This window comes from Abrus precatorius, unplaced genomic scaffold (genome assembly GCF_003935025.1).
Source record: "Abrus precatorius isolate BTA unplaced genomic scaffold, Abrus_2018 Scaffold7, whole genome shotgun sequence".
Lineage (NCBI taxonomy): Eukaryota > Viridiplantae > Streptophyta > Magnoliopsida > Fabales > Fabaceae > Abrus > Abrus precatorius.
This window is the reverse complement of record NW_020874417.1, coordinates 12,451,099-12,464,876: the sequence shown is the minus strand read 5'-3', so window position 1 is coordinate 12,464,876 and position 13,778 is coordinate 12,451,099. Positions and strand designations below refer to the sequence as shown.

The 13,778-nt window shown below is 32.6% G+C and overlaps 2 protein-coding genes across 2 annotated transcripts; one reads left to right on the top strand and one right to left on the bottom strand.

Moving 5' to 3' along the window:
- Positions 1-1,158: 1,158 nt before the first annotated feature.
- On the bottom strand, positions 1,159-10,344 carry LOC113872585 (acylamino-acid-releasing enzyme-like). The gene is made up of 18 exons (XM_027510254.1): positions 10,240-10,344; positions 9,766-9,870; positions 9,347-9,671; positions 8,775-8,999; positions 8,472-8,690; positions 8,290-8,358; positions 6,855-6,993; positions 6,244-6,395; positions 5,824-5,906; positions 5,613-5,734; positions 5,441-5,519; positions 4,638-4,815; positions 3,816-3,876; positions 3,572-3,694; positions 2,327-2,524; positions 1,560-1,628; positions 1,384-1,460; positions 1,159-1,300 (listed from the first exon to the last, which is right to left on the bottom strand). Exons 2-18 carry the CDS (start codon positions 9,860-9,862, stop codon positions 1,237-1,239), a joined length of 2,280 nt encoding a protein of 759 aa, XP_027366055.1. The 5' UTR covers positions 9,863-9,870; positions 10,240-10,344; the 3' UTR covers positions 1,159-1,236.
- A 527-nt stretch (positions 10,345-10,871) lies between these two features.
- Positions 10,872-12,708, top strand: LOC113872227 (photosynthetic NDH subunit of subcomplex B 5, chloroplastic). Its single transcript, XM_027509613.1, has 5 exons — positions 10,872-11,128; positions 11,218-11,281; positions 11,630-11,692; positions 11,774-11,832; positions 11,947-12,708. The coding sequence occupies exons 1-5, from the start codon at positions 10,910-10,912 to the stop codon at positions 12,175-12,177; spliced, it is 636 nt and encodes a 211-aa protein (XP_027365414.1). The 5' UTR covers positions 10,872-10,909; the 3' UTR covers positions 12,178-12,708.
- The last annotated feature ends 1,070 nt before the right edge of the window (positions 12,709-13,778 follow it).

Below are 13,778 nucleotides of genomic sequence, written 5' to 3'. Positions count from 1 at the left end.
CAAGAGAACATCAACCAATATTATTACAACCTGAAAACCCACAACCCTGGTAATGGTTAGCAATCACACCTGAGCTAATTCTCACTACAAACATGCTAAATGCCCAAAGTATGAAAATGGTTTTTCATTCACACGCAAGAATCACTGTCATCCTCGGAATCTCAGTGAAATGATAAACAAAATTTTCAAAACAAAAATATATTTTCTTTGGTGATTTTGAAAATAAAGACAGACTAATAAAAAAGAGAGGAAATGAAATTATCTTCAAGTTTGAAAAAGTATTTTTAAGACCCTTAAAAATTAATATATGAAAATCAAGTTAAGCTCGAAAGCCAACATGCACTTAAAAAGTAGTGAAAACTTAATCCATAGCCACAATGTCGCCGTTAAAGCAGGGTCCCCATTATCACTTTGTATTAATAACCATAAATATTTCCTTAATCCTTTTTAAAATATATGCAAAAGAAAATTTTAATTTTAGCTTCATAGAGTAACTTTCACTCTTAATATTTCTTGTTCAATGAAAAAAATCAAAGTCATTAGATATTAGAAAAATAATTTGAAGTAAATCTTGATTTCAATTTTGAAAATAATACATGATTGAATTTAGCATATGATTACTCAATAATTTCTTAAAAGATAACATCTATTATTCTTTACATGACCATTCATCACATGGATTTATTCATTTTTAGCAAATTTAAAAAACATTTAAGAAAAAAATAACTTTAACTATCAAAAGAATCCCTTTTATGACAAAAAAAAGTATTTAACTACTCAGTAAAATTAATACGATTCAAGTGCCATTGAAAGATAGCATACACTACTCTATTACCATTATAGGTCATGACTCTCTGTCTTCTTTTGGGTCTGTATTTTGATTTATTTTACTTTTTGCATGTGTATAAATTTAATTGGGCTAAAATGAGCGATTGACTTGATTAATTTATGGGCTAAGAACGTACAATTTTATTTTATTTTTTTGTGTATACACACACACACTCACACAAAAGAAGGATTAAAAAGGAGAATAAGCAAAATTAGTAGAAAAAGGAAAATGATGTTCACACCATTGTTTCCAACATGTTTCAAAGGTTGATTAGTTGAATATAGGGTAATACAGAACAATCCCTATTTTGACTACGATAGATGTAGGTAGTGGCTGTTAATCCTGAATGGTTCTATCCATTACTCAAGAGTTTAGGTCTTTAGGAAGTCTTGTGACCCACTTACCCCTTATTTGCAGAACTTGTTGAACCATATCCCAATGTTAAGGAAGCATTCCAAGTCAGATTGTGGCCTGCAAAAATATAATATAAAACAATCGAGTCAGGTTGTATTAAAATTAAAAATGAAGACTGATTATACGTAGGATTTCTCTACCTTTTGAGTGCATGAACATCATTTGGAAACATAATGATTTTGACCTCTACTCCTTTCTCCTTTAAAGCCCGAGAATACTAGACATTTAAACAATGATAGTTTTATCGTCATACAATACCTATAAACACGGTAATCTCGTGAAAGTCGGACTATATTTAAAGCTCATAAGTACTTACTTGCAATCCATCGAAAATTGGAACGCGAAGATCTTCAGCACCTAGTAGGAAAAGTGTTGGTGTTTTTACCTGCAGAATTTATAAAAATACAAACTATAATATCAGAAATCAACTGTATCCAGAAGGGTATACCCTAATCATATATAGTATCCTAAGATATATTTGTCACTAGTCAATCTTCAGACTGATTATAGACTTATTATCTATCACCATGAAATTTTATTATATGAAAATAGTTATTATGGGTAATCAATAGAGGTAGACCACTCCATGCCAAAATCTTATTGGTTGAAATGACTTTTCAAAGAACTCCACTATCTGCATTGTTCAGTAAAAGTTTGAGGTGACAATCTCAGCATTTATCTTCGGTAAAATTAAATTTTCCTTAAGAGTTTCTCCACAGGAATACTACGCAATCTACTTAATATATAAAATCAAGAGAAAGAATAGAAAGTACAAAAAAGATGATGAAATTCAAACTTCAATGCAAATGAAAAAACAATATAGTCCATGTTGTTAGCTCAAAAGATTAACCCTCAGATAGACATTGAGAAAGAAGGGTTGCAGGGTTATCACTTATAGAAATGCTCAGATGCTCTTTATTCTTGAGACCTTTTATATATTGCAACTTTTGAAGGGATTTTTATGATTTTCACTGATCAAGTTCAATTTCTTTTCCCTTTCAATATGCTTTTTCTAAGAGCTCTTACAAATATTGTGCAATTCAAAGTCAATTCGTTCTAAAAGTGTACAGCTCAATGTAAGACCTTTAAGATGTGTGAAATAGGAGATTTGCTATAAAAGAGAGCCAAATCTTCCGCTGAAAGTGGTTGAGAAAACCAATTTCTGGCAATGGCTCCAAAAGCTTCTACATAGCACCAATCAGGGATATCAGTAGTACCGATCATCAGCGCAAGGTTACAAACAGGATTGATTGCAGCTGCTGCTATAAATTTGTCTGGTTCCTGCAGCAATTAGAAAGCCACAAAACAATATTCTATGATCAAGAAAATCCACCACACAGAAACAAATACATAAAATCAGAGTCTCACTTGAAAAATTGCCCATATCCTGAAAGTAGATCGCATTAGTAAGCCATAGCAATTGCTTTAGTATACACATATATATTAGGTTCCTATAAATAATCATACTCCACACATTGTTATGTTATCCTTTTAATTCCCCCTATTTTGTCAATATTAGTCATGATATCTAATTTTGAGGAACATAACACAAGTTTTTCTTAATCCTTTAAACTCTAAATTGTGGTCAGATTAGTAATAAAGTTTAACTAATGTTGTTGAGATTTCACATTGACTAAAGATATAACAAAAGTAAAGCTTATAAAGGTTAAAACAATCCTCACCTTATAGGCCTAACTTAAATTCAAGATAGTACCAGAGTCTACTACAGATTTGACAATGAGACACCCTTGATTGTAAAAAAATCAACTATATTCCACAAAAATTCTTAGTGCACTTGACCTGGTTTCATAGCTTTCTAAGTATAATTAGTACAATTGAGTTTGATCCAAACATAAATTCAAGAGAATTGTCCAAGTCTTATAAGGAGTATTTTAGCCTTATTCTTAGCAAATATAGGACATTTTAATACACCCCCCTCATGGAGTCATGCTTATGATTGAAATTTGATTATGGAGTTTGTTAGGCTAGACACATGTGAGTGGCCCAACATTAAGACTGGATAGGCTCTAGACCATATTCACACCCAAAATCTAGCTCAAGGGAAGAGGACTGTCTAAGCCTTATAAAGAGTATCTTTCCATATTCCTAGCTAATACAAGACATCTTCAAAGATGTTATGAATCACAACAGATGCAAGGCATACAACAGTTAGTAGTAGTAGTACAATCAATTAAGACATGCATGACAAGTAAATGCAAACCTGATACGTTTAAGTAAATTGGTATTGCAGGAAGGTGAGAGTTAGAAAAACATATATCGATATATGGATAGGTCAGAAAGAAGTCACAGCAAGTGGATTTATTGTACCTGGCCAATCAAGTGGGTTGTTAGAAAACCACCATGTGAAATGCCCATCACTGTAATTTTAGATGGACCAGCAAGACCCAAGTTGATGACATGATCTATGGCAGAAAGAACGTCATTGACATCCTACAAATGAAAATCTAAAATCAAAATCCAACCTAGAAAATCCAGAGTATAAATTTTAATGGTTTGCTCAAATAGTATTACCAAATCTAAATATTTAGAATTAGAAGTAAGCAATTAGCACCTGAGACCCAACTTTCCCTGGAAGAGATTGTAATGCTTCCTCACCAAATCCTAACGAACCTCTGAGAAATAATAACATATAAGAAACCATAAAATGGACAATTAGTAAACATTTCTTCATCCATATTTTGATATATAAAAGATTCTTTCTGATATTTGTGATCATATTGGGTTTCTCTTAAGGGGTTTTGAAAATGACATTCATTGATAAAAGAAAAGCAGTCTGAGTATCATAAACTTTTAAACCACATAATTGGGGTGCAGATGGAGCATAAAACACTCTTGTCCAAGAAGTTGATCAAAGTGTCTAGTCAGACTCGTTATAGCACAACGGAAAAAAATAATTACCAGCTTTTCATTTTCAACTCCTCAACCTCTCTATCATTATGAAGTCAAATAGATCCAAAACATGCTGTCACCCACAAATCCAAGGTCGAAAAACTTTTCAATTTCTAAATTCATGATGTAGCTTCTATAGATTGGTCTCCACATTTGTTTCTCATTGCTGTTTCTCTGGATAATATTTAAACTTTATATAAGCTAACATTCTCATTTAAGCTCTCCGTAGACATATTGCAAAGTGTCATGTTCTTTGTTTCCTCTGTCAGTCTCATATCATTTTCTACTGTATGCTTGCTTCTTTTTTGAGGGATTGAAATGTTGTAATATACAGGTTATATAAGCAAACCTCTTTACAGTTACTTTCAATTAAGTTTATTGTTCATAAAAAGAAATACTTCAATCCATTTGTATAAGAGTTAAATCAATAACTTCTGCCAGCTTAATTTTAACAACTGGCCCAACTAGTGTGTATGTTGGCTACCTGTAATTTACAATCAGCAAGCTGTATCCAAGAGAAGATAGAAAAGCCACAGACTTTGAAAAGTATGACAAAGAGACATCATGTGGACCTCCATGAAGGACCACAATTAATGGATCAAATACATCCTTGTTCTTGATTTTAGATGACACAAATATAGCTTCAAAAGATTTAATAGCACCTGAAAATAAATAAAAAGCATAGATATTACAGTCAGTTGACTGATCTAAAAATTTGAGTAAGATTTATCGACTAGGGTATAACTATACAATGTGTTAGTTTTGTTCCAGAAGTACTGAACACTAAACAAATGATCTCATTGTATGACAAGACAATCATGATCAATTTAACATGTCAAATGCTTTCAATAGTGACGTAACAAATGATGCATATAGTTCTTCTTCATCTCTTTACTAGTTTCTTTAACTATAAAATCAAGCTTTCCCAATATTTTATGCTAGATATAATACATAATACTATCATTATGTGCACCAATCAAAAACTAGCTTCGTCCGTTTTCCTTTTCAGGAGGGGGCATGTTGGGGAGGGTCGAGTGCAGAATCAGTATGATTATTAATAAGTAAATTTATTGCTATATGTATAGATTTTGATTAAATGAATCAGATTAATTCACCTCATTATTGATGAGCAGTTCATGGATGGAATTTCATAAAATGTAATCAGATACCTTCTCAATTAAATTCTGAGAATTTCTTTATACAAATTAAAACATATATGAAATTTCATTAAGTCATTCAACTTAATATTAAATATCAATGAGTAAGAAACCAGAGTAACATGAAAACCTTTTGTTTGACCATCACAAGCATCCTTGACTGGGATCTTCAGTATACTGCACTGAAGGGAGGACAGCATAGATCTAACCTGCAGCCAAAATCCAATGATTCACTTCTACACTTATAGAATAGTATAGTTTTGAGACAACAAATTAATATCTCCCAGAAAAATAGAATGAACCTTGTTGGAGCATCTGAATATGGGACTGGATATATTTGACCAATTCCATGTAGTATTTCTTCTTGCCTTTTCAATTGAAATTCCATACTTGATTTGAGGAACATCAACTGGACTGCTGGAAACTGCAAAAGAATCAACAAAGAAAAAGGATAAAACATGTTCCTCAACTTCAAAACCCCAAAATATTGATAAATTGAGCATTTGTTTTTACTGGCAACAATATTGTTTCCATCCAGCATAAGAAGATTCCATGAGAAATTTGAGTCTTCTGGGTTGATATGTAACACTTCCCCACTAGAATGTGACAAAAGAAAAGAACAGTTGATCATTAAGAATACACAATACCTTTAGGGGTTGTTTGGGAAAGGGGGTTTTGGAGGGAAGGGAAGGGGAGAGTAAATTTTCTATTTTAAATAAATTAATTTTTTCAAAATGAAAGATATAAAATGATATATTGACATAAAATTAATGTATTAATTATGCATTTATCATCATAAATAATATGTAAGTCTCTTAATTTAAAATTAAAAAACATGTCCTCCCCTCCCTTTCCCTGCAAAACCACCCTCCCAAACAATGCCTTAGAGTTAGACAAATGGATAAGAAAGCATTCCTGCTGCTGTTTTCTAACCTCAACACATTCACAGAGAGCAGAACTTCACTGCTGTGCCAGATAGATGATATGATCATTGTGTTGTTGTCAGATAGCCAAGGATTATTATGGATAGTTGTACAATAAAGCCCAGGGAAGCAACCATCCTCAGCACACATCACAACAGGAATCTTCAAAATTGGTTGAAAACACCAGACTTATTAGTTGACAACAATATGCATTAATTGGCTTCTGTTAAGATTCCACTAAGAAGAGGAGGGAGAGAATGAAGTAAAAGAATCTTAACTACAGCACCAAATACCATGGTCATGTTTTGTTTTAAAAAAAAGAAGCAAATTAAAGCAAATCACAAAACAAACCCTGAAGAGCTAACCATTTATCAAGTTAATTACATGTTTACCTTCTAAATTTTATCCTACAGAAGTAATTCCTTATTGCAAGTATAAAAAATCTCACAAATGAAAAACTACATGGCCGCATGTGCATCCAATACCTTGTCCTATAATTGAATCCAGTGTCTTAATAAATGAAATAGATGAGAAAGCAAATAGAGGTTTACTCTAAATTATTAAAGAATGGAATTAAACCAAATACATTCAAATCAAACTGGCCATATATGAAGAGCTTACTATGTCATAAATTTTGGAAGATTGGTATAGTTTTCCATCAGTTGGCCAATCAATTCTATGAAGTGAATTTGTAGCATTGTGCACTCCAGAATCCACAGCACTTCTTGCAGATAAAAATACAAGGAACTTTCCATCTGGACTGGTGGAAAATTCATGAATAATGATCAGAGTTTTAGGGATGCAACTCATATACCAATATTTCTCAACAACTAATACAACTTCATGTGCCAGTATTTGATTAACTTGAGACAAATCATTTTGTTCATATAGGACATAAAATAAAAAGTAAGAAGACAGTGTTATAATAGAAGAAAACAAAATGAAATTAAATGCAGACTACAGAGTAACAAAACTTCGATGATTTCTGCAAGAATAAGGCATAATCAGCCATGCTATAATATAAAATTTCTAAATGGAAGAATATGATACGTGTATTTTATCTGTAATGGTCAGAGTTTTAGGGATGCAACTCATATACCAATATTTCTCAACAACTAATACAATTTCATGTGCCAGTATTTGATAAACTCGAGACAAATCATTTTGTTCATATACAACATAAGAAAATAACAGCCACTAGAAAGTAAGAAGACACAGTGTTATAATAAAAGAAAACAAAATGAAATTAAATGCAGACTGCAGAGTAACAAAACCTTGATGATTTCTACAAGAATAAGGCACAATCAGCCATGCTATAATATAAAATTTCTAACTGGAAGAATATGATTTCTCCAAGATACGTGTTTTGTTTCTGTAAAATGTGGGAAACCATCTAGAATCGTTGTGTTAGAGAAGAAGCTCAAATAGGTCCAATACATGAATAACAAATCAACAATAATGAAGACAGATGCACACTGATTTTCTGACCAGTTAAACTATGTCAACTGCATGTATTGAGCTCCTTCTTCAGCTGTGACTAATGAAACAGAAGAATTGAAGAAACAATTATGAATCATGACTAACACTACACGAATTTGCTGTTTAATAAAGGATCTTATGACCTTCAAACAGAAAACAAGAGTTGTGTGATTAAATTAACTCAGGAGTCATAAGATATTAAGATGGTTTAGCACTTTGGCAACTTACCTCACCCAGGTAAAAGAAATAATGATAGATCGTTTTCTGGAGCACAATTTTGTACCTTCCTTACAGAAAAAACAGTAGCACCCTATGTTTGTTTCAATTATAAAGGCAAGTAACTTTCAAGAAATATTTTTCGTGTTTTCCAATGCTAGGAAAAATTCTGCTGTCTTGACATAATTCAGGATAACAATAACCTTAATCCAGCCACTACTCATCTTTATCTTTAGGAACATTTTCTATTTTCATGTCAACATCTTAAAATCAAAGGGTTGCACATCAAAAACTATAAATTATGCATAAATGTTTGTCACCCTCAAGAATATGAAAACAATGGAGAATTCCACCAGGTTACCTGAACCGTGGAAAGTAGGCACTGCTTACACTTTGAGTAAGGTTCTGTGCATATAAATCTTCAGTTGACCTACATGTAAAAAATTACTTTAATAATTCATCTCAGAAAAAAAAAAATTGCAATAAATATATACTTTATAGCAGGCATGAAAACAAGGAGGGTTGAGAAGATCAGTGACATACTGGAGCTCTGGTTCATTAGATTTTGACTCATGATGTGGTGCTCTAACAGCATATAAAGCACAAGGCCTGTTAGAGCAGTACTTAATACCAAGCCTTCTTGGCTTGGATGACCACCCAACAAAGACAAGGTAATGTTCCAAGCCTTCGGTATATGGAGCCCACACAACTTGACCGACACTCAAAGACTTGTCAATTCCTTTGACAGCTTGTATGTCTCCACTGTGAAAATACTAATTAAAATAAGGTGTCTATCAAAGATATATATCTAAATATCATCTGACATTAAAATGAAAGATGAAAAACCTGTTGATGTTGATAACAAAAAGTGCAGGCCGTCTCTTTCCAGAATATGTTTCTCCCCAGTCATCTTCCCAATCCCCTTGACCTTTCCAGCAACCAAAGTCCTTATCTGCACAACCACCTTTCTTGTGTTCCCCAAAATCATTAAATGTGGGCTTTGCAGGGGAGGGCTCTTCTGCTACATATGCTATACATGTTTCAACCAAGTTCCAAGAGACACCCTCAAACCTAAACCATAGAAAAAAGGAATGACTTTATAATGCATGACATGAGTGTCAAAGAAACTATAGTAATAGTTCAGCAGTGGCTTTAACTTTGCAGTTAAAAACCAAAGAACATTTGAAACCAAACCACTAATGAGATAAACAAAAGTAACAGTTTAGGATTGTGTTAAAAAGAGTGTGATGGAAATCACAAAAATCATGTGGGTCTCGCTGTTAATTTAGTGATTCTCGTTCATACTTTTGTATTTTTCAATAATTTTCAACCAATAAATGAAAATATGTTAACAAATGTTTGTTCCTTAGCACTCCTCTAGCATTGAATGGTATAAAAGGACATGATACATCACTTACCATCCATCATTATACACTGAACCATGCAGTGATTGGGGGATATGGAACTCCTTCTCCATTCGAGATGAACTCCAAATCTCAAAGTGAGAAGGAGCTCCATTCTCTGGAGGATCCCGAATCACTAAGAGTTTTGAGCCAGAAGGTGATGGAACAATCATAGACACACCAAACATCTCAATTGGAAACGGTGCCCACAGAAACCTCACAGAACTCTCACTTTCTTTTAAAATGTTACAGGATAAGACAGATATCCTCTTCTTGTTTGTTAAAAGATCCGGTTGGGAAACAGCAAACATTCCCTGCAACTGCATCTGCAAGCCAGGTGCTACGAAGAAACAAAACAAATATCATTTTGGTTAGCAATGCAATTGAACTATCACAAAGAAATAAAGTAAATGAATTCAATAAAGAAGGCTTACACTTAAAAATCCATGCCTTGTCAATGTTGGGAATACTGTTGAACTCTTGAAGTGTGTTAGACAGGTAAGTATAGTCATCCTCAGTTTGCTTATGCATATCCAAGCCTGAAACAAAATCACGGAAGACGATTCACTTCACTTGCTACTTGCTATATAAAGGATAATACATTTTGTTTCTATTATTTATAACAAAATTTTCAATGCAAGCATATTAGCCTATGGCGCAATCAACACCTTGCTATATAAAAGATTAATGAGTCCAAGAAAGCAGAAGGAACAACAAAGGGAAGAACGAGAATGAATAGTGTGGTGAAAGGGTGGTAAACAATGTAGGAGAGGAAAAAGAATAAAACGATGCAGAAATAAATTAAAACATTGCATTGGAAGACGATCAGACGTGGAATGGATGTTTTAACGAATGCATTAGAATTTCAGTATTCAATTCCAAATGGGTAATGAGCAGAAAGTATGCACCTTTCTTGGGATTTGTGTTTGGTAAGTGGGAATTGTTTGAGTTAGTGAATGAATGCAAGTAAGGAAGAAATTGAACTAACTTGAAGGTTGAAGAGAAGAGAGAAAATGATTCTAGTTCTCTGGGTTGGGGGCCAGCTGAGAGTTCAAGGCTTTGACCAATAGTTCTCTTTTCTTCACGTCTGTTTTTTCTTTTTTTTCTTTCTTTTTTTTTTTGCCTCGAAAGAAAATGACAATTTTGTGAATTTAAATAACAATTAGTAATTTATTTATAGATAACAAGTAAATCATGAGTTAAGGTAGCTTGTCATTTTAATTTATTTTAATTAATCAACATAACGTTGTTATGTATGTTTTTTTATTCTCAGACAAATACTTCCGAACATGGAGAAACTATTGAAGCTACATTAAAATCAGTTCTAATTTTAGCATAAATAATTCTGAATCGCCATGCAAGTGGATTTTAAAGGGTTAATTTACAAGAAGTCTAAATTTAAAATAGATTATTGGCAATTCAATCTAATTATTTTTTCACATCATGAAATAATTCCATTAATCAACAAGTTGATAATTGAATCAATGTAAGCTCTAAAATTAAAATATCTTGTGTGGACAGTGTTATAAAATGAGAAAACGGATAACAGCGTGAGATAGAGAAGCAACCAAACCAAAGATGGCGCTATGTTCATCACTCTCACTTGTCCCTCCCATCACTTCTCAACCCAAACTCACTTCCAAACCCTTCTTATCTCCAACACCACCCAAGTGGCATGGCATCATATCCAAGAGCAACAACTCAAAGGGGTTCTTGTTGAATGCTGGTTTTAATGAGATTGAGCCTGACCTCAATGAAGATCATAGAGAAGATTATGCCACTAATGGCGTTGACCCTGTATCTCATTATGCTTTTACTTGTGTTGCTTCTCTCTTTTTGTGTCTTTTTGCTTTTGAAGGTTTTCCTTCCTTTCATGTAAATTTCAGGATGATTTTGAGTATGGAATATATGATGGCCACCACACTTACTTCGAAGGACAAGAAGAGAAAGGTGTTTTTTTTATTTTTTGTTCGTTAATGCTAATTTTCTTAATTTAACTTTCTTTTCAAATTTTTTTATCACTATTGTCTTTTTAATTGAATTTGGAAGAGATCATGCTTATTGTTAACTGAGATATATATTCATAAACCTGTCGTAGATTTTATTTTTTTCAAGTTTTTGGAAATTATTACTTGGCGTTTGCTACTTTTAGCTGTAAAATTTGATACAATTTTGTGAAATTCATAAAGAATCTAACTCTTCTGCCGCTATGTATTTGAAATTATGAGAAAAAGAAAAATGTTACTGATTTAGTGTATCGATATTTTGACAAAAGTTAATAATGAATATTCATTGCAGGAACATTTTGGGGTACAATTGCGGAAGAGATAGCAGCAGCAGAACCCCCCACAGGATTCCAAGGTGCGCTTTCCATACACCATTTATCATTTGGAACTTTTTATTATAATTGTCAATTTTGATTATCGTTTATTTCTTATGCAGGGCTTATTTCATGGCTCTTCCCACCAGCCATTGTTGCTGGGGTGTACTTCAATGTTCCGGTAATTCTGAATGTTAATTGCCATCAATGAAGAAGGACTCAATCTTCAAATCAATTGGCTATTTTGTTTGGATATAAACAGTGCATTTTCATTTAACCACCATCTATCTTTCAGGGGGAGTACTTATTCATTGCAACAGGCATATTTACAATCGTATTTTGCATTATTGAGATGGATAAACCTGATAAACCACACCACTTTGAACCTCACATATACAATATGGAGAGGGGAGCTCGAGACAAACTGTTAAATGACTACAATACCATGAGCATATGGGAATTCAATGAAAAATATGGGGACCTATGGGATACTACTATCCAGAAGGATGACATAACCAAGAGATGATTGTTACAAGTTCATGGCTCTTGATGACAATCCTTGAATATAATGAGTATCAAGGCCACCCTTTTCAAGTTGTTCTTTTGTTATAACTTTTTTGTTTATGTTGGATCAAGAGGTGTATATTCCCTATTTCTACCTTCTTATTTGTCATTAAATAAACAGAAACCTAAGAATGATATTTTACTCACATATTGACCAATATTAACTGCTCCAAGAAGAATGTAACACCCTAGTCAAGAGTTGTGTAAAGACTAAAGACTCCTGGTCTAGTAAGCTATATGATGTCATGGCATCTGTTAGTGATGCCTTGACCAGTTCTGTTGTTGAAGACATCTAGAAATTCGCCTTCCCATTATTTCATTATCTTACATGGACGATCTTATTCTCTCTATATTGGAAAGTTTGGAACTAGTCAGCATCGTGTCATGACTACTGTATGCCAACCTAGTCTAGTGGTTATCGATTAACTATTGAAGAATGTAGAAACTTACCTGAAATTTATGCTCACAGACTATGGATTATTTGGCTTGGTTTCGTATCTTTATAGACGCTTCAAATGTCACGAGCATTATCTCAATCACCCTGAACACTTGCTAGATTACAAGTAAAAAAATCTCCAACCTAGTCCACGTGGTGTGAAGGGAATACTGGATTTTCTCTCTTATTTCATAATCCAATTTCTCTTGGCTTAATGATAGTGACTCCAAGAAGATTTAGGACGAAATTTAACAAAATTTGATTTTAGCTTAAGCCAAAAATTTAGTTTAAGCGAATTTAGTTAAAAAGTGAATTTTTGCTTAAGTTAAAAAATTTATTTGAGCTAAAATTACGAAAAATTTTAAAACTTCATCTTCTACCTCTTTAAATTACAGAAAATTCAAGAAACATTTGTTTCTCACCAATGACTACCTAGTTACTAAAAACTCTTACATAGTTTATCCAACCAAATATTTTAAATGTATTGTCTAGTGTACTACTTGTGTTATAAAACTATTTGAAATCAAGTTAAATTGTTGATAATTATAATAAGAATTATAAGAATGATAACTTTTAGAAATTGGTTGAGAAATAGTTACATTATTACATGTTTTAAAACACTTAAGTTTTTGTATTATGACTATAATAAAGTGTGACCATATGATCTTGCACAAATGTTTTTAATTATATTGTCTAGTGTACTATTTGTGCTAAACATTAGTGAGGTAGAACTATTTAGAATCGAGTTAAATTATTGAAATAATGATAAGGATTATAGGAATGATAACTTTGAAAAATTAGCTGAAAAATAGTTTTGATATTACATATTTTGAAACACTTTTTTGTATTATGACCATAAAGTGTGACCATATGATCTTGTACAAATATTTTTAAATGTATTGTCTAGTGTGCTACTTGTGCTAAATATTAGTGAGGTAGAACCATTTAGAATCAAGTTAAATTGTTGAGAATGATAATAAGAATTATAGGAATGATAACTTTAAGAAATTGGTTGAGAAATAGTTGTGATATTACATATTTTGAAACATTTAAGTTTTTGTTGTATAGTCGTAAAGTGTGACCACATGATCTTGCACAAATGTTTATCAACTTTTATGCAGTTTAAA